The 26,912-nt window shown below is 35.1% G+C and overlaps 1 protein-coding gene across 1 annotated transcript in view; it reads left to right on the top strand.

Moving 5' to 3' along the window:
- The window catches only part of LOC120523410 (gamma-aminobutyric acid receptor subunit gamma-3), a 1,280,683-nt gene that overhangs the window by 229,208 nt on the left and 1,024,563 nt on the right, over window positions 1-26,912 (top strand). Inside the window, exon 3 of the mRNA XM_039744699.1 lies at window positions 13,034-13,101. Coding sequence (XP_039600633.1) covers window positions 13,034-13,101 — 68 coding nt within the window. The remainder of the gene's footprint in view (window positions 1-13,033; window positions 13,102-26,912) is intronic.

The raw sequence follows: 26,912 nt of genomic DNA on the forward strand, positions 1-26,912 counted from the left end.
CATTTGAGAAAGTGAGCCCTGGGGAAGGAGTATGTGGCCGACACTCAAGAGGGGCTGAGGGTTGCTTAAGGAGGATCCCCCACAAGACCAGGGAATGGCAGCAGGAGTAAGAGGGAATACAATTCGATGAGACACCTTTCCACGCCGGCAGATTGGCAAGAGGGCCCCAAACAATATTACAGAGTTGTCTGTTCCTGCTCTTTGACATCTCCCCATGCTGCAGATTCTGAAGAGGGTAAGCCAGGGAGATGTCAGATTTTAAAAAGTACCACTGAGGCTTGTGGTTTTAGAAGAATATGTTCGCTGTTGGATTTTAGCTTCTTTTTATCGGAATATATTCATTGAACTTTTTACCTCCACATTTTGCATGGGTTTTATAGATTATTTATTAGGACTTTTTGATGTGCCAAACTAACTTCACTTTGTTTTTTTGTTTGGTTTTAATAAAAAGTACTGACACCTTTTGCACCAATCCCTTGCTGAATGTGTGTGTCCTCATTTGCATGGCTTATCTCGGAACATGACTATCGACAGTTTTCGGTTGAGGAGGCTCCTGGATGTGACAAGGGAGCGTGGAGCTAACCTGGATTGTCACAGTCCCAAATCTGAATATCAAGGCTATTGTCCACATGGAATTTTCATGTTCTTCTATTATATAGCTGTGAAAGATGCATGTGTTATGTTAAAAGGTGATACCAAATTGGCTGAGTGTGAGTGTGTGCCTGAATAGAATCTGCAATGGCCTGGGACTCTTAATTAGATTAATTTGGCTAGAGAATGTTATGCTTTTTCTTTACCTAATCTATGTGATTATCTCTACTAGGTCCATGTATTCGTAGCTACTGAAATAACATCCTGAAGTCTTGCTCATCTTTGCAGCAATGTCTGCAACAGAAACTAAAAAATGTGTTTAACTGGTCATTATAGGGCCATCTTAGGTTGACTTTGAAAAAAAAGCCATGTAATATAATCTGCAAACAAAAGTTAGATCAGTTGCATTTCACTATGGCTTGCTTTGCAAAAAAGTCCAAATTTATATGTGTTTTGATAGCATAAATGTGAAAATCAGCAATCTCAACAATAAAGAAATTTGCCTAGCACATAATCCATCCATCCATCCATTATCCAACCTGCTAGATCCTAACTACAGGGTCACAGAGGTCTGCTGGAACCAATCCCAGCCAACACAGGGCGCAAGGCAGGAAACAAACCCAGGGCAGGGCGCCAGCCCACTGCAGCTGGCACATAATATTACTCTAAAATGATAAAGCTAGGTGTATTTCAGAAGTATGGCCATAGCTAAATAGCATCAACAGCAAGTCAGTATAGAGAAACAACGCCTAGCTGCTTGGGATTAAAATTGTATGCTCTACTTCATTATTATCAGCAGCACATGCAATCCATTTTCCTAACCCATATGTTTAGGGCAGGGTTTTGGGAGCCTACCCTAGTAACCATTGAGCACAAGGTAGCAACAATTGCTGAACAGGACACCCATTCATCAGTGCAACATTCAAAAAATAATGTAAACTACTTTTCTATTATACTGTACATATTTAAATTAGTATAACTCATGCTGAAGTTGATCAGGACAACACAGTAATAAAATATTCACTATAAACCTCTAAATAACTAAAAAAAAATCGATGCAGCAGGACATGCTGCAGTTAGTCAATATTACCTTGATTCCCTAGGACATCCCCTTCAAAACATCATGGTTAGCAGACTAACAGAATAATTCATAATACTGTTTGGTGGGTAATGAACTAAGTCCTTGGAGGGCAACTGTATTATAAATGTCAATAGAATGTTTCTTTTTGTCATTTTTTTAATCACTATAGCTTAAAACAAAGAAAATACTTAAAACAAGTAGGAAACTCTTTCAAATTATCGAATTAATTAAATTGATAAAAAATGTATTTATTCCTTACTTTAAAAATTGTGTTTTTCCAATTTGCCTAATAAAAATTGGTTTAATAAGAAAGTAAAAACTGTTAATAACTGTAGTACAGTACCCATATATTGGAATCAAGTAAAGAATAAATGATTATATTGTAGCATATGTAGTATCTCATACAGTAGATACCTTACAATATTCACAAATAACAGTATTCATTATCAGATGTGCCTAATTCAATTCAGAGTCACAGGAACTGATGCATATATCTACAGCATCAAAGTTAAGCAAGATCCACACCTAAATCCACTGTCAGTCCTCAGCAGAACAGACTTATATATACACGACACAGGACCAACATAGTCTCACCAATAGACCCAGTACACACATTTTGGGTATTTTGGAGAAAAATCAGAATACTCAGAGAATACCCACATAAACACAGCATCAGCTGCACTAGCCATTCCAGTACAGCTCTTCTACATTTTAGGTTAATATGAATTATTTGTCTGATGACAGACTGAACTCAAGCAAGATTTAACAGGACCTGAGGTTAGATTTATAAAGCTTATGTATGCTAAATGCACCCCTGAAATCTGTGAACACAGCTTTCCACAAAAAAGTTGGTAGGATTTATAAAAAGAAAAACTTGACAGGAAAACATACATATTTTTACTGCACCTCCTACCCATGTGTAGGTACCATTTCGGAGAAAGTGGGAAATGATGCCACCCTTGATAAATAGTGGAACTGCAGCCAAACCAGCTTAAATAACAACTGACATACACAATAATTCACTGAGCCGTTATCATAATGTATATAATCTGACAAGCATATTAATCCTCAAAAATGATAAATATAATGTATAGACTCTCCTATTAAGGAGGGCCAATGCTGCATACTTGGACTGAAGAACATTTTTGTTTTTTTCTTCAGTTTGCAGTCTCTTCACTGGATTAGAAATCAAAGTACAGTAAAAAAAAAAAAAACATGGATATGATTCACTTCCTGCTTTCAGAAAACTCTAAATCTCCTGCTCTATAGCCTATTCATAGTCTAATGCAGGGGTGTCGAACTCCGGGGCTGGAGGGCCGCAGTGGCTACAGGTTTTCATTCTAACCCTTTTCTTAATCAGTGACCTGTTTTCACTGCTAATTAACTTCTTTTCCCTTCATTTTAATAGCCTTAAGGATTCATTTCTTCATTAAATGACAAGCAGAAATGAGACATGAAACAAGCCAACAGATGACCAGCTAAACTGGGCTTTCAAACTCTATTAATGAGAAGCCAATTCTTGCTATTAACTACACCCGTTATTTAATTTCATGACTCTTTGCTGCTCTCAATCCGCCACAGCCTACTCTTCCAAAACTGTTGATTTTTCTGTTTTTTCTAAGAATACATTCAAGATGTTTTGGTACCCTGAGAGATCAACCTTACTGACACCTTCATCTTTCCTTATTTTCAGATATTCTGGGATGGGCACAGGTGAGCTGCTCATGTGGCGGCTTGTTTTGTGTCTAATTATTGTTTGGCTACTAATTAAGGAAAAAGAAACCACTAAGGGGCCTGAGTCAAGTTAACTAAAACTAAGGCAAAAGAAGTAAATTAGCCACAAAAACTGGTCACTAATGAAGAAGATGGTTAGAATGAAAACCTGCAGCCACTGTGGCCCTCCAGGACTGGAGTTCGACACCCGTGTTCTAATGGGTTGATACAACATGGCTTGTTTGGCACTGCTTAAACAGTATACAAATTGTCAGGTATTAAGGGAATGAGTTTTTAAGGATCATCAGGATTTTTTGAACATGACGATGACTGATTAAAGGCAATTTGCAGCAGTGTGAGACTTGGCTAACATAATCATAGCGATTGACTGTACCCATATTGCAAGAAGGGCACATAACAAGAATGACGCTGCTCTTGTTAACCGTAAGCAATGACATTCCTCAGCCTTTTTGGCTATGGGACCCAGTTTTACACAAAAGTAGGGATTGGTCTTTTGCATTCACTTTGTTATACTTAGATAACATTGAAAAGTGGGAGGGTGTTTTACCGCAATATTTATATTTATAATATTGGGGGGGGTATCCACTTGATATTTCAAGCACACCACCGTGTGCATTACTAGAGCATTGATATACTTTATTTAGAGATAGATAGATAGATAGATAGATAGATAGATACTTTATTAATCCCAAGGGGAAATATCAAGGAGTGAGGGTGGGGCCTTTGTGGTTTTGAGCATGCATATAGAACATAGGTTGGGTGGTGAGGGCAGTTTGGGAGATACCAGAATGCAACAATTTACTGTCAGTACTCAAGTACTGAAACAGCTTTTTCTTTTATTTTTTTTTCTTTAATTGGCAATTCACATTTGGGTTGCAGCCTAATGATTAAGAAACAGTGCTTAACCCACAAGTCACCTGTGATGCCAAGATGAAACTGACAAATGTTGTAGCTTGGTAGTCAACTCATGATTAATTTATTTTGAGGCAAAGTAGCATTGGAAAATTACTTGTTAATGGTGGTGTATGTGATGCCTGGATAGCTCAACCAATGAAGGCCTACAGTGTCATGATTGAATCTTTATGGGGTTGATTAGCATGGTCCATATATTGTTATTTCAGGGTGGCAACAGGGTGGGGTTTGAGGTACATTCATGTATGCACTTTAAAACAGGGTTGTGATTTATAAAATAAATTTAATGCAAATGTGTGTATGCCAGTTTTTTATATGAAATTTTCTTTTTGGTGTATGCATGTTCCTGTTTATTTGCGTATGCATAATTTCACACCTGAATCCACATAAAATTGTATAAATGAGACCCCAGGTGGACATAATTTTAAAATATTCCTATGTATCTGTGGCTAAAATTACTGGCACATACAGTGTCCATCTTAGAATTGTTTGAACTCATCAATACTCTGTATCAGCATTTCCACATTATGCTGTTTGGAGTATTGGGGGGGATTTATGTGTGTATCAGCAGTGCTTGAAGTTAGCCAGTATGTACCAGTACTATAATTCTCTATAAGTCTCCAAGCATAAAATGTATCTAAAATTTAAATCTATCCATCTTGAAACTTTTGAAGAAATCAATTCACCTCTTCTTTTTTTCCACTTCAAGGATTTTAGGACATCCTTCTTCCTCTGACAAAATTCCATCCTTTCTACAACCTTTGCCATAAACTGCATCAGTCCTCTGACAAAACATTCCTTCTCACTTTTCCTTTTTCAAAATAGCATCAGACCTTCTACCTCCAACAACATCTCTCTCCTTCCTGCTATGTCTGGTGCTAAAATGAGAAATGTGCAAGCTGGATGCTTTAGAAGGGGGCATGGTAGCTTCAATTATTTTTACAGTTATGACACATTATCTGCCCAATTTTTACTATCATTAGAAAGAAGATATGCATCTGTCAATCTTTATTTCAAGCTACATATTCCTCTTCGCATTTACATGGGCTGAAATACATTTTAGGCATTGTAACTATAAGGGGCCGCCAGAAAGCCCCAAACCACAGACAGAGTAAAGCACCAAATGTTGATAGGATAAAATAAAGGATTTTTATTCCTTTCCAAGCCACAAATACAATTATAAAAATGATTAAACAATCAATTTTCCTCCTTCCATCCTCCAGCTGAGTGTTGCCCATTTCCTCCCGACTCTGACTCCAAGAGCTATGGAACTGGGCTGCTTTTAAGGTGAACTGAAGGAGTACTTCCAGTAACATTACATGGCCAGTTGGAAGCACTTCCAAGCTATAAGAACGTTAGGGAGCTTTTCCCCTGGCAGCTCCCTCTACTGTTTTCCGGGGTGCCCTACACTTCCAGATTCCAACTCCCATGCAGCCCTGGGGGTATCCAGATTGGGACCCTACATGAGGGACATTACCACCTAGAATGGTGTGGGTTGAATTGCTTCCCTACTGGCAACTTTGAACACCCCAGTCATAATGGGAATCATAAGGCGTCCTGGCTGGCTATTGCCAACACTTATTCTATCCTTCTGTAATGGAATCCCGGTCGGGTATTGAATTCGCCTCCATCCTGGGCAGGACAACCACTCATCCTCTGGGGCATCTACAACAGCTAGTCACATTAATTTCTTTAAACTTTTTTTCTTTAAAACTCCTGCATGCTGTAGCTTTATTTTCCCTTACAGCATTTGGCTTATATAATGTTATTTGTGATCTGCACTTTTCTAATCTGTTTTTAGCAAACATGATTTAAAGTTAATTTAGTGTAAATTTCAATTTTTAGTTATTTATATGAATTTTTCTACTCTTTTAATCATTTAGAAAAAATGTTCCTTTATTTCAAGAAAGAAAGTACAACCAATACAGGTTGTATATAATAGCTAGGCAAATACATCCTGTATGTAGATACAAGCTTATTTGTTTAGCACAGAGCAGCATAGGATCAAACAGTAACAATTAAAAAAGTAAATGTATTGTAATAGTACAAAAACTGAATAGCTGGCACCCTTTTGAACGGTTCAAGATTCTCATTGCAGTGAAACTGATAAATTATGATAAATTGTTAGTACTCACATAACATGAATTAAGTCATGCATTATCATTCTAATATAATTATAATTCCCTATTTTTATTGACAACATCAAAGACAAAAAAGCTGTCTGAGATGATCAGAAAACTTAGTAGCAAATATTAAAGTACAACAGGGTACGGGGCCATCTTCAGAGACCCTGGGATTCCTATTTCCACAGTTAACAATATCATTAATATATTTCCTGCTCATGGAACTGTCAAGAATGTCCCAGCATGTGACAGGAACAAGAAAAATCATCAAAGAAGTGTTAGAAGATTGTTGTGAACTTTAAAAACACATCATGTAAAACATCAGAAGAGGTTAAAGTTGATCTCAAGTGATCTTAAGTGGTGGTTTCAATCTCTACCATGCACTACACACTAAATCATATAGGGCTTTTTGGCATAAAGTGAATATGAACCCACTGTTGAAAGATAAACAGGAAATGTCATAATTGTTTTTTTGCCCACGTCTACCTAGAGAAACCAAAATTTTTCTGAAAAAGTATGTCGCGTATAAGTCAGGTCTTGAAACCCAAAAAAATGATCATAAAATCAGAAACTAACTTATACTGTATGCCCGTTTAAAAATGCAACAGTTTTTGTTTTTTTTACATCTTCTTGCTTCCTCCAGTCTCACACCAGCTTCTCAGACACATTGAATTTTGTTGCAGCAGCACAGGTACCAATTTTTTTCGCCACTTCAACAGTTTTTAATTTAAAACTAGTTTCATATTTTCTGATGATTGAATGCTCTTACAATAAAGGTGTATGAGGGCATGAAATACAAAAAACACAAAACAATGCAAATGTCACTTTGGAATAGTTTGGGTATTACCATGTGGTCACATAGGTACAATACATATAAAAAAAAGGCAGTGTGCTCCTTGGCTACTCTCTCAGTGAGCGTTAGCATATAATAATCTCTTGGACCAATAGTGTAAGTTTTCCACGTTCAACTTATACGACTGACATTATAAAATACGGGAAATTATATGGTAAAATCAAGCCCCGACTTATCCATGGGAGAATGAGTATATATGGTAGTCATTTTTTTTTTTATAAGGAACAAAATATAGCTTATAAGGGAATTAACACCGTAGCTATAGTTAAATATGATGGAGATCCCATAATGTTGTGAGTCTGCTTGGCTACATATCTCTGGTACTAGAGTCCTAGCGCACATTAAGGGAATCATGAAATTTGTGAATTACCAGGGCATTTTAGATCAGAATCTAACCCAGTGTCAGAAAACTAGGTGTAAATTGAAGATCATGGGTCCTCCAGCAGGGCAATTACCCAAAACACATGTCCAAAAGCATAAAGGGATGGTTTAAAAGGGGAGAAATGAACAGTGCTAAGCTGCCCAGCAGTAAGTTCTGATCTAAATCCTATTAAAACCTTTTAAAAAGTTCTGAAACCCTCTATTGGTAAAAGGCATCATTCAAGAGCTGGAAAAAGATGCAAGAAGCTTATAGATGGCTACAAGTAATGTATGACGGCTGTTGTCATTGTCATTGCACAGGAGCGTCTTTAAAACTGTCCAGGTCATATTTTAATTTACTTCTGTGAAAAAGAAAACTACTTTAACAGACATCTTTTTGATATGCAGCTTAGGGCATCCTATCAAAGTATTGTGATGAACAATTGGTACATTTTCAATTATTTGTAAAGATATTGTACATGATATACCCAAATGCAAAGGTGCCAGTATTGTTGACCACAATAATGTTGACAACAGTTGCACACTACGATTTAATAAAATAGATATATAGTATTTTATTTGTCCCAAGGGGGAATGTAGGATATTTCTCTTAATTTTCCTGTTGTCTAAACAGTACAGTATATTATTAATTTAAAAATGTCTACTGTTCAATGTAAGATTGTAAAGAAATCCTTTAAAATGGTCATGTGAATACATTAAATATCACACTGTTATTTGGGAAATTACTTTATTTGGTCTGTCAAAGAAGATATATAGGAGTTGCTACAACATCTTTCTTTTCAAATCAAATCATTGTCCCATCGTTAATGAAGAAATGGAGTGAAAGGAGCCCAGTGAAGTACAAACTTCAACTTATTATTAGAATTCAAGAGAGAATATATGATGTCAAAGCAAGTGGGCACATTAGGAGACCTTCTCACTGAGTACTTTAACATTAATCCTAATAATGTATTTACATGTAATGAAAGCAAATTGTTGTCACCAATAGTGGAAGGATGAGCACTATACTGAAAGTTAACAAAATGGGCTAGTTTCAGAAAAAGACATTATTATGTCATTATCAACTCTGCTACTGAGTTGACATGGATAAACTTGTAAATAAACAGGCTTCAGCTATAGTGCCATTGGTTAATTGTATGTATCGGAATTACTATATAACTATCTAAGTACTTTTCTGGATACAATACTTGTAGTTGTGTAGTTTTTTTTTTAATTAAGGGTAAGCTGCTTCCTGTTGAACATGCTACAAACAGTCCTTGGTGGTATTGGTGTGAAACAGATTGCAGCAGTACTCCGTATTAAATCAGAATTCGGTAATGTTACAAAGATAATTTAAAGTTGATTCATTCAAAGCTAAAAATTGTCAAAAATGTCGACTCTTTATTACTATCAAAGCTAGAAATTAGTTCTGCCTCAGTATTCAGTGGTTTTGAATAAATATATACCAAGAAAACATACAAAAGTTAGTAATTAGTGTTACTCACTCAAAAGCACCGTCCCCTTCTCTTCATATCACATTCTGGAAAACAACAAAAAAAAGACCTGAAATATCGCACTTCTTTCTATTCAGTCGTGGATTGTTTTCATTGGTTAATTTACAGTGATTTTTTTTTGTTGTTCTTTTTGTCCTGTTTGCATTTTTTTTAAGTCAAAATGTGCTTAATGCTTACTGTTGATTGGATTGGCATCAGTTAAAGCAAAAATTGTGAAATAAATCTGCCAAATCCTCTATTGAAGAAGTCTAGTTGAAAAAAAAATAGTGACCCCCATATAAAAATAGGAATAGCTATGAAAGAAGAAGAAGTTGTTTGGTATGGTGAAGTTAATGACAATATGCAGGTTGACAACAGTGTCGGCTTTTTCAAAAAGACAAGGCTATAAACTGATTAAACAAATGTATTTTAATCAGTTCATCTCAGAATTATTGTCACATGTGACAATAATTGAATGTATTTCACCCAAGAGATTGACAACAGTGCACAATATATTTCCTCATTTTGAACTGTGTTCATTTCACCAAGGGTACCCACTCCCTTTGCTCTTCAAATCATTGTTGATTCTCCTCAAATGTTGTCTGTGGATTGTCAAGATACTTAAGAAGGTAAAACAGGGCCCCAAAATCAGAAAAGTTGAATAACAGTGCTCTGACAGTGCTGGTTATGTTTTGCAGATGATACCAAGATAGGTGGATTAGCAGATAATTTGGAATCTGTTATATCATTACAGAAGGACTTAGATAGCATACAGGCTTGGGCAAATTTGTGGTGGATGAAATTTAATGTCAGTAAATACCATACCATACCATATTTATTTGTTGAGCACTTAAAAACACAGCATTACAACTGACCAAAGCGCTGTACAGTTACAACAAGCAGGACTAAAAGCAAAATATTAAAAATAAACATTAAGAGAGAATTAAAACAGAGATACTAAAAACAGGTCAAGGGACCAAATAAAATAGAAAATAGCAAAAGACAAGTGGAAAATGAAACAGGTTAAGAATTAAAAGCCAATGTGAAGAAGTGCGTTTTTAGGCGAGATTTGAATGTGGCGACTGAAGCGGCTTGCCTAACCACTAAGGGCAGGGAGTTCCAGAGCCTGGGTGCACAGATGGAGAAAGCCCTTTCACCACGAGCTTTAAAACGTGCCTTGGGAACGGTTAGGAGCAGCTGATCTGTGGATCTAAGAACACGAGGGGGATTGTGACAATGGAGCAAGACACTCAAATAGGCGGGGGCTAGACCGTTTAATGCCTTATAGGTTAGGAGGAGAATCTTAAAATCGATTCTGAATCTAACCGGCAGCCAGTGAAGTAAAGTATTATGTAAAGTATTACACATAGGAAGTAAAAATGTTAAGTTTGAATGCACAATTGGCAGTTGGAAAATCGAGGGTACAATAATCCCTCCTCGATCGCGGGGGTTGCGTTCCAGAATCCCCCGCGATAGAAACCATATGTTTGTATGGTTATTTTTATATATTTTAAGCCCTTATAAACTCTTCCACACTGTTAAGATTATTAGAGCCCTCTAGGCATGAAATAACACCCTTTAGTCAAAAGTTTAAACTGTGCTCCATGACAAGACAGAGATGACAGTTCTTTCTCACAATTAAAAGAATGCAAACATATCTTCCTCTTCAAAGAATGCGTGTCAGGAGCAGAGAACGTCAGAGAGAGAGTGCGAGAAAAAAGCAAACAATCAAAAAATCAATACGCGCTTTTGGGATTTTAAGTATGCCGAAGCACCGTGATAAAGCAGCATTTTGTAGAGGAGCGTCCGTGTCCTCTAGGCAAACAGCCTTTGTGCAAACATCCCCTCTGCTCACACCCCCTCCGTCAGGCAGAGAGAGTGAGAGAGACAGAGAAAATCAAACAATCAAGAACCGCGCGGGAAGCATATCGTATATCATTGAGGAGTTTTATTTAATACATAATACATGCTCTGATTGGGTAGCTTCTAAGCCATACGCCAATAGCGTCCCTTGTATGAAATCAACTGGGCAAACAAACTGAGGAAGCAAATTCCATAAATTAAAAGACCCACTGTCCGCAGAAATCTGCAAACCTGCGAAAAATCTGTGATATATATTTAGATATGCTTACATTTAAAATCCGCGATGGAGTGAAGCTGCAAAAGTTGAAGCACGATATAGCGAGGGATCACTGTACTCCTTATGAGAAAGACTTAGGAGTCATAGTGGACTCTAAGCTATCGACTTCCAGACAGTGTTCAGAAGCCATTAAGAAGAAAAACAAAATGTTAGGTTATATAGCACGATGTGTGGAGTCCAGGGAGGTTATGCTATAGCTTTATAATGCACTGGTGAGGCCTCAGCTGGAGTACTGTAAGCAGTTTTTGTCTCCAAGCTACAAAAAGGACATAGCAGTGCTAGAAAAGGTCCAGAGAAGAGCGACTAGGCTGATTCCAGGGCTACAGGGGTTGAATTATGAGGAAAGATTAAAAGAGCTGAACCTATACAGTTTAAGGAAAAGAAGATTAAGAAGTGACATAACTGAAGTGTTTAAAATTATGAAGGGAATTAGAACAGCGGATCGAGACTGTTATTTTAAAATGAGTTCAGCAAGAACACAGGGACACAGTTGGAAACTTGTTAAGGGTAAATTTCACACAAACATTAGGAAGTTGGAATAAGCTACCAAGTAGCATGGTAGACAGTAAGATTTTAGAGACTTTCAAAACTCGACTTGATGTTTTTTTGGAAGTATCAAGTGGATAGGACTGGTGAGCTTTGTTGGGCTGAATGGCATATTCTTGTCTATATTATTCTAATGTTCTAATATTCTAAGGTATATGCTGTAATCGAAATTGTGAATTTCCCCTTGGGATTAATAAAGTTATCTATCTATCTATCTATCTATCTATCTATCTATCTATCTATCTATCTATCTATCTATCTATCTATCTATCTATCTATCTATCTATCTATCTATCTAATCCAACAAGACAATGCATTTGTTATCCCAAAGTGGTGGAGGTAAAAGCAGTTGCTACCTTTGATGATACAATGCTTTTATTGATGGTGTTCTTATTTAAACTTTGAAAGTGCTGATGACATCACCTTGAGCAGCACAGTGGCTGATGGGAATTGTAGTCCCCAGTTTGGCATTTACACTAGGTTGTAGATAAGATAAAGGGGCAAGGTGGGGGTAATATATATTAAATGCCTTTCTTACTGGATCAGTTGTGAGAAATTGACTAAGCTCAAAGCCACAGCCTCTGGAAAGCACTTGCTAAACGTGCCTTTTTTGAGCTTCACCGAACTTTGCTCATTTTATTTCGCTTCTGCAGACATACTTCATTTGCATCAACTGACATGCCCTATTTCTCCATGCAATCGCTGTCAGCACTGTGGGGAATCAGAGACAAATTGCATTAGAATGTCCTACTTACTAGAGCATTATTAACAACAAATAACAAACACATATTGGTTAATTTTCTTTTTTCTTCGACATCGCCACATTTCAATCAAATCTGTCAAGCATTTTTGAGATTTTGGGATTCTATTGTGGGGGTGTTTACTCCTAAAAAATATATATAGTAAGAATATCTACTGCCCCAGATGTACCATCCTGCCATATTTCAACGTTTTAGTTAAACAGAATAGTGTTTTTGTTGATGAGTGAATCAGTCAGATTTGCATTATGTGTTTTTGCCTTTTTATTCATTACTAGTTATTTGTTTATGTTATAATCCTTGTGACCCAATAACCGTATAAGCACTGCTAAAAATAAATGTGTTACCTTACACAGATTTCTAGTTTTGCATTGAAATGGTGTATTAAAAGATTTTAAAAATGCTTCAAACATTAGCATTTACCTTTTTTTTTGTTTTACAGTTAAACCAACAGTCATAGACGTGGACATTTATGTAAATAGCATTGGACCAGTTTCATCCATAAACATGGTAAGTCATGTTTGGCTCCCAATAGTGTATTTGTTAACATTTATTAAATTAACATCATGGATAACGTAGGCAGTCCTTTAATGATAACTGTATTTTGATGTTTAACACAAGAAATATTATTTATGTATGGTACCAGATGAAGTATATAGAGCAAAGTGTTTGACTGTTTGCTTGTTATTTGTAGCTGAGGGTAATAATGTCTTTGTTACAGTATATTTTGTATGGCCTAGTTAGTATTAGTTCTTGCTGTTTGAACAGTATGTCTTTTTGGTAAGCACACAGCAATTCTCTAAAGAAAAAAGAATGGAACGTGTATATTAAAAGTTAATCATAATTTTAGCAGTAGGTATGCAGAGTGCATTGACTGTCCTTTGGTTTTGTTGTGGGTTATTAATACCTTTTGATCACTTTGTGAATGTGCTTCTGCTTATTCTTATTCCTAATCTTTTATGTTCATTATTTATATGGAACTGTTGTTTTGAAGTTTGTTTATCTATGTATTCAGTTCAAAGTAATGGTCATATAAAAGCTGAATAAATCATATGTTTCTAATAAGTATACTTCCGGAAGGTTTATACTGTATACAGTGATGACAGAATTGAATCTGCAAAGATCGCATCTTCATTTTTAATGCTTTGTATATTTCAGTATTGGCTTACATCTGTCTGGTTGTTGACTGTGTTTTCTGGTCTGGTGCTGCTGTGGTGTGACTTATAGCTGAATTTATTCTTAGTTAAAAACTGCAAAGAATCCATAATAAAACATGTTGTCCTCTTAAAGCTGCAGTTAAATATCAATTTGAAAGTAATAATATTACCAACATATATTACACCTCAAAAATGTAGCTCATAACTGTTTGCAATCATAAAAGCAAATGTCAAAACAGCGTATTATTTTAGTTTACATGTGGTAAAAGTTAAAAGACAAAACTATGGCATTACCTTTTTTCACTCATCAATACTGACCAACACCACATGAAGCGGCTTGATTTCTGAATCTAAACACAAATAAAGTCATTCTACTAATAGTGAAAGTAGAAACTATTTTGTTATTGTGTTTTATTGTACATCGGCAGGGAATTTTATATTTGCTTCTGTTAGTTAGACATTTAAGTGATGTTTTATATGAAGCACAATATTTTTGTTGCTAGTGTAATACTTATTTATATGTTTTAAATATTAAATAAAATGCACTAATTGTGTTGTAAATGGTCTATTTATTTTGATCTCATTAATTTAGAAAATAGGCACACATTTATAATAGCAAATTGTATTGTAAGATTTCTTTCAATCCCTTCCGCACTAATTGTGATAACTTATTGGTGATGTCTTTGAGTTTAAAGCACTTAGTATCTAAACAACAACTAGCTCTCTTTTATAAGTTTTAAACCTAATTTATTACAAATATTTACAGATACAAAGTGCAGTGGTGAATTTAGTTTATGTGCTGTTTCCTTCTTTTTGTGCAAATCTGACCATCTTGCATTGTCCTTTTTTTTGCTAGAGTTGTATTGGAGTAATTAATTAGTGTTTGTCTTAGCCTCATTGTTGCTATATTGTACTTTTTAGTCTTAGCTTTCCCAGTGATCAATGGATCACCACCTGTGACTCATTGCATTTCTTCTTTTTGTTTATTATTCTGTTTTACTTATTAACTTAGCCATTGTTGACATACAGAATAACAATATTGAGAATACAGAGACTGAAAATTTGTTTCACCAAAGGTAATATCAAGTTAGAAAGTAGAATTTCTATCAATGATTATTTCACATAATGATCAGTGAGATATTTTACAAATAGATATCAATTTTTATGGACAATTTTTAAATAATAATGAGTGGACTTTCCAGCTCCAGAACAATGTCACATAGGTTTTGTGCCGTGTGATTGCATTCCATGTCAGCAGTTTAAAATATAAAACGGATCATCTTAAAATCGGAATCAATAATCAATGTTGTTACCATCACATACTCATCTGTACCATGAAAGGTTTGTACATTTATGGTTGCGTGTCTGCAGTGATGAAATCTGAGACACATCTGGTTGGTGCAATTATTTGGCTTCAATTTAAAATTCTAATCATTATTCCAAGTTCTGATTAAGACCTTTTATTTTCCATATCATATTTTTTGTTTTCACAGAACCCATTTCTGACATTCATTGCTGTGTTGTTTCTACTGTGTTTTTGATTTAATTGATCTCCTGGTTACAACATTCTGTCAGGTCCTTTAATATTCAAACTTCCACTTTTGACAGTCTTGGGTGGATAGTTGTGTCAGCCCTCCAGAGAAACATTTGCTGAAGTTTCTAGTTGTTTCATGGCTTCTCTTACAGTTTTCTACATCTAGCTACTACTTTTTACATATTGCTGCCATTGTTAATTGGGGGATCTGTTTAAGTGTCCAATTGTGTTACCAGAGTAAGAAACCTTAGTTTTGCAAAGCTTGCATATAGTTTTGTTTTGCCAATGTGTTGGCCATGTGTAACAACATACAATCCAAAAAAAGTTCAACAGATTACTTTGTTTTCCTTAACTTAAAAGTCTCCATTGTTTACTTCTTATTTCATTGTTAAGAAGTAGCTACTGTCTATATGATGTGACCAAAAAACAGACACGCAAGATGAGGGGAACTGGTCAATTACAGAACTTTAGTTAAAAGTTACCTCCTTGTTGGTGTTCAATTTTGTACATAGCTAATAAATTGAAAGGAAAATGGTAACCACAAATTATTATTTTAATGTAAAATTGATGTGTTGATTTTTGATAATATCCTTACAAGAAATAGAAAATGTTTTGATGCCAACAATGAAAATGAGGCATAAAACAAAGTGACCTACATTTACAAACTTCAAAAGGTGGAATTAAACACAACACAGCATTTGCTTTTTTATATAAAAAAAAGTAAAAGCACACAGAACACATAATTTACAATGACAGCTTAATACCACTTTTTGCACAACTGAATGTAATACAAGGGAATTTAAATTTATTGTATCAGATTTACATTTTTTTGCATAGTTTTGCAGATACATTTGGTAACTATTCTATCTCTGTCTTCTTCAGAGTCATAAACTGAAAAATGCATTTTTATAGTTCTTTAATCATCCAAAAAAGTGAAAAGGAACAAAAAAGTTTACCAACAAATGAAAAACTAAAGAGATAAAGAAACAATAGCAGACAACACTCTATTTTCATATTGAGCACGTTCTTTTTTATGTGTCCTAAAGAACAACATACATTCCATGGATGTGATGATACCATTTATCAGTGAGCTTAAATATTATTAAGGGAAATACAAAAACAGAGAGACTCATCCCTTTCTGTCTACAATCAACAATAGGTGCCTCCCAGTCTACAAAATTCAACATCTAATAATTAGAGAAAGACATTAAAACTTATTCATTTGCCTGGAGAAGAATGTCCATTTGCAGTTAAAACCAAATAGGTGAACACTGTAAGACAGAAATCAATTTTACAATGTTCCTGCCACATGTCTATAAAGAAATATGAAAGACTGTATGTGGTATGCTGTTTATTTAATTATTATACACGTTGTTACAGTCATTCAGCATACATATTACTCATTTATCTGTAGATGCGTCGAAATATCTTTGGTTACAGCAGAATATGTTACATTAAAGTAGGAGATTTAAAAAGACTTAAACGGTGTACTGTATGTCTTGACAAAGCTCTAATAATCTTTGTTCTTTCTGTTCTACAGTTTTTTTGCAAATCTCTTTGTCAATGGGGTTCTCTATCAGCCATTTTTCTAAATCTACAATATCCAACAAAGTGTTGTGGTTTTATTCTGACAGCAATGACTTCACTGTGACAGCATAATTATTGATTAAAACCACCTATCATGATGCAGGTCCTCTTACCGCAACTGTCACAGTGTAACAATGGATCAGACTACTTTATTTAGCTGCTTTCACAAAGCACATTATCATTATGAATTTTACAAAGGACAAGGCCATATTGAAATCTAAAAGGTCAGAGGATTCCAGTTGGGCAGACTGGTGCCTTAAAACATTAAGAAAAATACTTTTGTATGGGTCTTGTTCACGAGTGAGGGAAGAATGGACTGTGAGATTGACAGGCAGATCTGTGCGCCATCTGCAGTGATGCGGGTTCTGCATCGGTCTGTCGTGATGAAAAAGGAGCTGAGCCGTAAGGCAAAGCTCTCAATTTACCAGTCGATCTACGTTCCTACACTCACTTATGGTCATGAGCTATGGGTAGAGACCGAAAGAACGAGATGGCGAATACAAGCGGCTGAAATGAGTTTCCTCCGCAGGGTGTCTGGGCTTTCCCTTAAAGCCAGGGTGAGAAGCTCAATCATCTGGGAGGGGCTCAGAGTAGAGCCGCTGCTCCTCCGCATTGAGAGGAGTCAGATGAGGTGGCTCAGACATCTGATCAGGATGCCTCCTGCACGCCTGGTGAGGTGTTCCAGGCACGTCCAACCGGGAGGAGGCCCCGGGGAAGACCCAGGACACGCTAGAGGGACTATGTCTCCCGGCTGGCCTGGGATCGCTTTGGGATTCTCCCGGAAGAGCTTGAAGAAGTGGCCGGGGAGAGGGAAGTCTGGGCCTCTCTGCTTAAGCTGCTGCCCCCGCGACCCGACCCCGAATAAGCGGAAGAGGATGGATGGATGGATGGACTTTTGTACTCTAACAAATATTTTTTTTCTACAAACTACGGCAAGTAGACAAGATCAGTTTCATACACCTGACATGTAATGGCACTTTTATAAAAAATTAAATGTAAAAAATTAAACAAATAAAGCATGTTCATTCTGAATTTTCTTTGTTTCCCAAAGTGGCTGAGGTAGAGATTCCCAACAAATATTACATTTGTAGAATTCTGTTTTGTAAAGAAATTTTTGTAACTAAGCAAGGATGGTTTGGAAGTATTTCTTGGCATTCTGATCACGTAAATAAGACTGCAGCTGGTATAAACAAAGTTTTTTATTGAAATGTGCCTGACAAATGCATCATTCATAAAATAAAATAAAAAAACTGTGCAGTTCACATGATTTACCTTTTAATGTGGAAATAAAAAATATATCAGAAGTCACTGAGCAGTTGTGCCACATGATGCTATGCCATTGCCATTCAGATTTCTTTTTTAATATTTTTTTCTCAGTAATACTTCCTTGGGTAACTTTCTACAAACCTCACAATCATTTTATTTTCTCTGTCAGTAATTCACTCTGCTTACTGACTAAAGTCTTGACTTGCCAAAGCCTTTGTCAAAGCCAAAATTATTGGTCTCAAAACCTGCAAGAATAACTGATTTCCTTCAGGTATCAATTGTAGATGTTAAAACTGGCAAGGTCTGGACCCACACACTAACTCAACTCTGCTCTTACACGATTCCCAATTCATGCTACATTTTATGAGAAATGTAGTCCTCGCGTTAAAGGAAAGCCAGACCTGAATCAAAAATGAAAGAATTCGTACAGGGAAATAAGGAAAATCGCCTGTCATTTCTTAATATTATTGTGTCCTAAACTAATTCCTATTCTTCTTTTTGTATTGAAGGACTAAATTAATATTTATTTTTATTTATATATAAATCCTAAAGTAATCATTTTAATTTCTGAAGCTACTGGAATCATGAGGGACATGTCTTGTCTCACTGTCTTTTTATTAATTTATTCACTTTCTGTCCTGTTTTCCACATATACTGTTTAATGATGACACATATGTTACTCGGCACACTCTAATGAACTGGACTAGGATAATCTTAATCAATATGCCGGTGAAATGAAAGAGCTTTGTAGTTTTGATATAACACTTGACTTAGATAGACCACCTTTCCTGTGTGGAACAGATGCTGTAGGTGCTGCTTGTTGTTCAGCTACAATATGAGATCTGCAAAGATGGTAAGCGGTTTGCTCTGTGGTAAGATACATAAATCCAATTTGAACTTGTTTACTCACCGAGGAATCCCAATGTGAACTTAGTAATGACTAGCTATTTCGTCATGATTGTAAGAATACTACAAGAAGGTTAAATGCTTTAAAGGGTACATGCCAGAAAAAGCAGCAAGAAGTATACTTTCTTGGAGACAGTGTCCTGCTGACTGCTTGGACTATAGACCTAGAACCTTGTGTACAGGATATTTCTACATAGCTACAATTCTTGACAAAACACACATTTGACATTTGTTTTACATCAGCTTTCTCCATGTAAGCTACAATTTATTCTGTACTGTGTTAGAAACAAGTAAATGCTCTGCTGTGCTGTAAACACTCGGCAGTCAATCTCACTTAATAGTACAGTATTTTATATTTTAATATGTTTATGTTGCTTAGTGTTGTTGAATCTGAACCTCAATGTAGAATTTTGAAATACACAGGGTGTTATGGAGGTTTACTGATAACTAGTAAATAGATTTGATTGTTCTTAAAGGAATGTGAGTAAGGTATTGCAGAACCTTGAAGCCATTACAGTATGTAAAGTTATTTAAACAAAATATCAGTATTTTGCTTGTTACTAGTATGAAGTGTTAAAAGTGTTAAAAAAGTGTTAAAAAAAACAAGTTAGGATTGTACATGTGTTACTCTTATGTCTCCCTCTTTTACTACTCCAGGCATTTGGTACCCAGTCCAGGGTTTATTCATGCCGTGCCCCCTGTGGCAGATGAGATGAGACTCCTGTAACTCTGTTCAGGAATAAGTGGGTTAGAAAATAACTGAGTGATTGATTGACTGTACACAAACAGTTTAAATTCATTAAAATGACAAGAATAAAAGATGACAGACTTGAAAAGATTTAGGTTTAAGAGAAATTACACAAAATCAAACATATGAAAATTGTAAAAGAAATAATACATAATAGAAATGTGTTAATATGGTGAGCTTTGGAAGTGTTTTTCTTTTTGTTCTTACGTAGCCCAAAAATCAGTCATTGTTGGCTTTCTTTTACTGATTTTTTTTCTTTTTAACTATAAAAAATTTATCACAAAAAGACATATGGTAATAAATATATGGTGTTCTTCAGAAACCACAGCCATATTATACTGCAACAAATAGGGGGTTATTTATTGCCAGCCTTATTCCATTTATTGCTCAAAGAAGCAAATGGAAATTGTAATCACTAATTGATTAATTGATTTTTATTTAATTCAATATACAGTATATCTACACACAGTCTATTGCGATTTAATTGTCCTGAGAAAAGTAAATAGCGCTTCCAAGACCATATTTTAGTTTTTTTGCTGTACTTAAAATATACACATGATAACTGTCTTTCAGGGCTGCTCCTAGCTAATTAGTGGCATAGACTGTGGGGACCCCCTAAGCAAATGATTTGTTCAATAGAGTTTGCTGTAGCAATGGCACTAAATGTCAATGATACCACCAAAAAGATATGCCTTATCATAACCAAAGAAGATGAAGAAGCAATAAAAAGAAAAGAAACATTATTTAAATTTTTTTCTGTTTTATTTTACCGTATATGCTCACGTTTAAGTTCTCCCGCGGACTTGATTTTACCATATAACTTCTGGTATTTTGTAATGTCAGTCGTATAAGTCAAATGCTGAAAACTCACGTTATTGATACAAGAGATTATGATATGCTAACGCCCACCTGAGAGATTAACCACCGAGCACATTGCCTTTTTTTCTATGTATTGTACCTACATGACCACTCGGTAACCGAACTATTCCGAAAAAAAGTTTTATACTGTTTTTTTTGTATCTCACAACCTCACACACCTTTATCGTAAGAACATCCCTTACCTGTGATGGAGCATTCAATCAGAAGAAAATATGAAGCTGGTTTTAAATTAAAAGTTGAACTGACGAAAGAAATTGGTAATTGCGCTGCTGCAACAAAATTCAGTGTGTATGAGAAACTGGTGTGAGATTGGAGGAAGCAAGATGTAAAAAAAAATTAAGTGTTGTATTATTAAATGGACGTATAAGTCAGGGTCTGATTTTATGATTTACTTTTTCGGGTTTAAAGACCTGATTTATATGTGTGTATATAGTATAGTTGGAGAATAACAGTGAATTGAGAAGCATGGTGTAGTGAATAACTTTAGATAGGTAATGATCATCTGTTTAGTCATCAGCAGCATTCCGTATCAACATAACAAGTCAAATTATAGCACACATTTGCAAGCTAGTGGTTTCCAGAAATGTTACTTACATACTTGTTTCTTTAATTAGGTCCTAATTGTGCAGTAGTAATGTTGTTATATATCTGTGGTGACAATTCTAGAACCATGATGGTAGGCTCAGCGTGGGGTAATCTTAGCCAAGATTTTTCAAGTTAGCCTTCTCGACCATAGCATGGGTGGAAAGTCAATGCATTATTTATGGCTCACAATATAATTTAAAAATGATACTTTTCTAATAATGTGGTTATTATGATAAATCTCCAACTGTTTTAATTGATCTTCCCAGGAGCACTTTTGAAATATGATGGATCAAATCCACAAGTAGCCAGTTAAACTTACTGTACTTATTACACACGTTGCTTTATCACCCATTGCCTTATTACACACATTGTATGTTGGCATTTGAGTAAAATCTGTGATTAGTGTGAATTTCCTATATTTCAAATGCATGACAAAGTAATTTGGGAAACCTAGCAAATTTCCTATTATTTGTGCTGAATAAAAATTTGCTATTGAGGAATATTTAATAAATAAATAAATGTGCAAATAAATAAAAGAACTGTGAAATGTAAGCACAAATAAATAAATGTGTTGTGAAATGTGAGTATAAGTAAATAAATATGTCAAGAAATGTGAGCATAAATAAATGTCAAAAAATATTTTTGTTACTTATTAATTTGTCTAATTTTGTCTGTAATATTCCTCCAAACACATCATGAAGTACAATTTGAAATAACTGTCACTTTCACTCGTCAAAGTTGAGAGGATGGGCTCTAGAACATGCTGTACTTTGATTGGTGAAACATCTTCTGTAGATTGCTCATGCCTAACTCAATTCATCTGTGGGGGAGATGAATATAAATGAGATGATGGCCAATGATGGCCTAATGACATTAAAACCATTTACAGTGCCAGCTAAATATCACAGGTCATTGTGGTAGATAAGAAACTATAATTTTTGCCACTTATCAGAGCTGTAATGTTGTTTAAAAAGGTAACTGTGAATATGCACCTGACTTTAGACTTGTAAAACAAATATTCTATTCAAAATATTAGTTGGCCCTGCTTTGGGCTTTCCGTGACAAAGTGTCTTAACTGATACAGATGCAGTTCACTATATCTCACTCTGCCTCATTCACCTTGTGATCGTCTTCTCTGATACACCATATAGATCTGCAATCTGTCATACTTTTAAACCGCATAAGAGAAAGTGTTCTATTGACCCAGCAGTAATCTTAAAGGATGGGCATCCAGGGCAGGTAACTTCGTCACCTGAACTGGCGTGTAGCCTAGTCCATTGCACCAGGTCTTTGATATTTTCAAAATTTTTTTCATCGATATTGTAGTCTAAAAGGGCCGCCAACATTGTAAATCTTCAGTTTTCTCTCTGAAAATACATGGATTAGGCAGAATTCATATTATCGGCAATCTTAAGCATTTTTCTAATTAATTCTTGTTCTGTCTCCTTTATGTCCATATCCTACACAGACTTATTAAATTAGGTATTCGCAATCTACAGAAGATAATTCGCCAATCAAACCACAGTAAGTGCTACAGCTTGCCATCTCAATTTTGAAGAGTGATAGTAACAGTATTATTTCAAACTGTATTTCATGATGCATTTGGAGGAATGTTACAGACAAAATGAAATAAATAAACAACAAAAAACATATTTTGTGACAAATTAATTTATTTATGCTTAATTTTCATGATCCAATTATTTATTTATGCTCACATTTCATGACATATTTATTCATTTATGCTCACATGTTTTATTTGTGCATTTATTTATTTTTGTCCAAAATATTCCTCCATAGTATGTTGTTATTCAATAAATATATTAGAATGTATGATGTGCAGAACTGGGTCATGTCCAATATTTTTTAACATTGAGAGCATCTTCCATTTAACAAAATAATGTACATTCAAAATTACTTTAATTTTGTCCCTAGCAGTTTTATCATGCACTGCTCAAATATCATTGACACAACTCTCTGTTCTACTGGTACTTTAACTCCCACTGTTTATAAAATTCTGTTATTCTGTGGTTATTATGTTTCATTATCAATTTTGTCATTTAATTATTCTCCTGCTAAGTCATAGTTTTTATGCATTTAGTAATTTTGCATTTTGGTGTAATTAATACAATTGTTTTATTAATAATTGCGTCCTGTTTATTAAGTGCTAGCTATAGTAACATATGTTTTCTTCAGTCTGATATCTAAATTAATGTTATATGAGTGTACAAACTGTATATTTGGACAAATGGGACATTGAAGTATGCAACAAATAGATCAAATAGAAGTTGTTTGTATATATAATAGGTTTTTGTGAAGTGCAATTATTTGAAGTTAATTTTTAAAAGGTATTTAAGAACTAATTGCATTGTTATGACCATACTAAAAGCTAGGGCCGCCCCTGTTCTCTTAGTCTATTTCTATTTGAAATGCCAGCACATTTTTAAAGTGAACCATTTGGCCTTCAATAAAAATCAGTGAATTTGCAGGCATTTACAGGATATGTCACACATGTCAGCATGCTGTCTGTTCAATTGATAGTTTTAGACTAAGTGAAAGACCAAGGTTGCTCTCATTACTAGATTGCAAGAGGCAAGCCCTTGATGCAATATCAGTCCATGTCCATAGCCACATTCACTAATGGCAGGCCTCAGTTAAACTAGCATTACAGTCATTGGGATTTGGAAGGATATGGCAGCATTCAGGGAGCATGCACATCCTTCATTGGCTTGGAGCGTGGCACTGTGAAGCAGCAGTGCTGACCACTATAATGGATGAAATGGAGAGTTATAAATAAATGGGTGGTGAATGGAGACATACTGTACTTATGAAGAAAACTAAGTTACGCAGATTTTATTAAGTAAAGCTGAAATAGTTCTATCAGTGACTTTGCTAAATTATTGAGCTGCATTTCCATACATAAAACATGTAATCAACCCAATAATATTTATATGTTAAGAGAGTATACAGTAAACTATTTTTTTCCCATGTTAATACTGTTTTAGTGTTAATCAATATTAAGAGAACAGAGGAAATTGGTTGAGATGCACACAAATATGAAGGTGTTCAAAAATGCACAAAGAGGGACATGCCATATAGACATCTTTAGATGTGAGCCTTTAATTGGAAAATTAGGAAGACACACACAGGAGAGAAAGAAATATTTATAGAAGGTGATATCACCACCACCATCACCACCACCTTTCCTCCATAAGACCCATAACTTGGTCTTCCACTACATTTTTTGAAACTTTCATCTCTTAATGTTTCTTTTCAAGACGACACAGAGGTTGATTAAAATAATGGATTGAGTTCAGGTGGGAATAGAAGCCACAGTGTGAGTTTATAACTGTGAATACCTGGGGACTTGTTAGTCAAGGAAAACATAACACTTGCATGAAAAAAGCGCTCATAATTATCACAGCATCCTCCAGTCAAATGCTCTAATTTCATGGCTGAAATAATACTGAAAAAAATCACATGTAACAAGACTGAAAAATAAAATATAATTAACAAAAATGCTATTGTCACTGAAATAAAAACATGAAAAGAGGGGGTCTGCTTTATGTACTGTAAGTAGGCAAAGGTTTGCATTTACAACATATCTAAACATTAACGTTGTTCCGCCTTGCGTAGTGTCTTAAAGGGAGTTGTTTTACCTGTTTACTGATTTCTGACTCACTTTTAGATATTGGATAATACTATAGCTTATCAGACTTTTTCTCTCAGTGTCTTCAAGCTATTGTGCTGTTTTGTGTTTCATCACCGTCCATGATGGTATCTGGCTTTCTTGTTTTTTGTCTCCCTCTTTATATTTTACCATTTTTCAAGCATCACTGCCTTCACAAGTAATCCTTCTTTTCTGTCTTTATTTGATTTCAACACACAATCAGGTTTAGTCAGCCATATGCTGCTACGGGGAGAAGCATTTAACCATTGAGACTTTGGCTGTTGATGCATAAGATATGTATTTTAGCAGTAACAGACAAGTGCATATAGCATTTTACAAATTAAGCATGTTATGAATTAATCTGTTACATTTTATTTTGCTTTGTTTTTTTTAACTTATAAATTAAATTTTATTTATACACTTTATTTTTATTACACTAAAGTCATGACATCACTATGTTGTCCCTGTTTCTCTATGGGTACTGCTGTTTAGAAGTTTAAATGTTTCCTGCACAACTCCACATGTTAAGCCATGGCGTTCGCACTATAAACAATCGGTAAAAAGGTTGCAAATGTAAATGAAGTCCATGAAAGCCCTGCCTGAGAAAACAAGAAATGCCACTGTTGCAAGGGAATGAATCACAACACAAATTAATGTAATTTCAAGGACGGTAAATGTCACACTTGCAGCAGAGTAAGACATACTAAAAAGGCATGTCAAGGTAAGGGACGCCATCAGTGGAATGTTAATATATCAAATTGCAAAAGACAACAGAGTAAACATGCTAATAACTGAAAGGCATTGTTTCAAAGCAAATTTCAAAACAATTGAAGAATTTGGAAATAGATACAAGAACTGCCATCAGCATAATCTCTTAAGAATTATATCATCAGGTTTCTGCATATCTGCTACAAAAGGGAGCAAATGTAAAACATAAGAAGTAAACTAGTGAAACATTCTTGTGTTGGGATATTGTGACATAAAATGACCAAAAGGATTCAATATCACTGATACTGGTGATAGGAAAATCACCAGCATTAGGGGACCAAACCTATATATAATATCTATCTAAATATTATATCTAGAACAGGAACTAGGCTTGTTGAAAGTTGTTAAAATGACTACTAAATCTCTTAGGAGCCATCTGATAAGGAAATAACAAGACTAGAGCAGACTAATATATTTAAACTAGTGAGACAGAATGAATAGGTCACACCAAAAGTACCAATTGTTATACGAGGTGAGTCAATTTGTTTATTAGAGGAACATAGAAGTTGACTATAACCAACTACCCAATACTGAAACATACCCATTCCCACTTGATAATGATTTAATATCTTTAAGGTAAGACATTCATCAAATTTATTTGGACCCAGCTTACCACGAGTTGCTAGATGATGATTTCTCAAAAAATATAAAGGGGGCTGAAAATGCCTGTTTGTTTATAATAGACAAGTCTATAGTTTCAGTGCAGCATATTCTTTTTTTTAAATGATGGGAAATCTATCTTTCATTATATATCATGGTCTACTTTGATGAAGTTCTGGTTACTGACAGAGATGAATAGTCTCATTTGCAATATTCCAAAAAAAGATCCTACAATGTCTACAAAATGACGTAGATAGGTTAAAAAAAATCTAACCATTAGACCACCTTCAGCTATGCTAGAAGTGTGGCCTTCTCTATCAATATCTTAGACAAGGAGTGGAAGGTGATAATTTGCAACATTCTTCTTTGGTTTGTGCAAAACACACTAACAATCATCCACTGAACACACCTTTGATATTTAAAATGATCTGAAATTATAATGGGATTGGACCCTAAATGTGAAAAATGCCAGGTAACCCCTGGCTTGCCTGAGCATTTGTTATGGGACTGTCCAAATTTAAAGCAAATTCTGGGAAAAGTTTTTTTGTGTAGGTATGGTATAACGGGTCCATGGCTTAGAAAAAGGTGGCCGATTTTGAATAAATAATGAATTGACTGGCTTGA

This window comes from Polypterus senegalus, chromosome 2, assembly GCF_016835505.1.
Source record: "Polypterus senegalus isolate Bchr_013 chromosome 2, ASM1683550v1, whole genome shotgun sequence".
NCBI classification, from domain to species: domain Eukaryota; kingdom Metazoa; phylum Chordata; class Cladistia; order Polypteriformes; family Polypteridae; genus Polypterus; species Polypterus senegalus.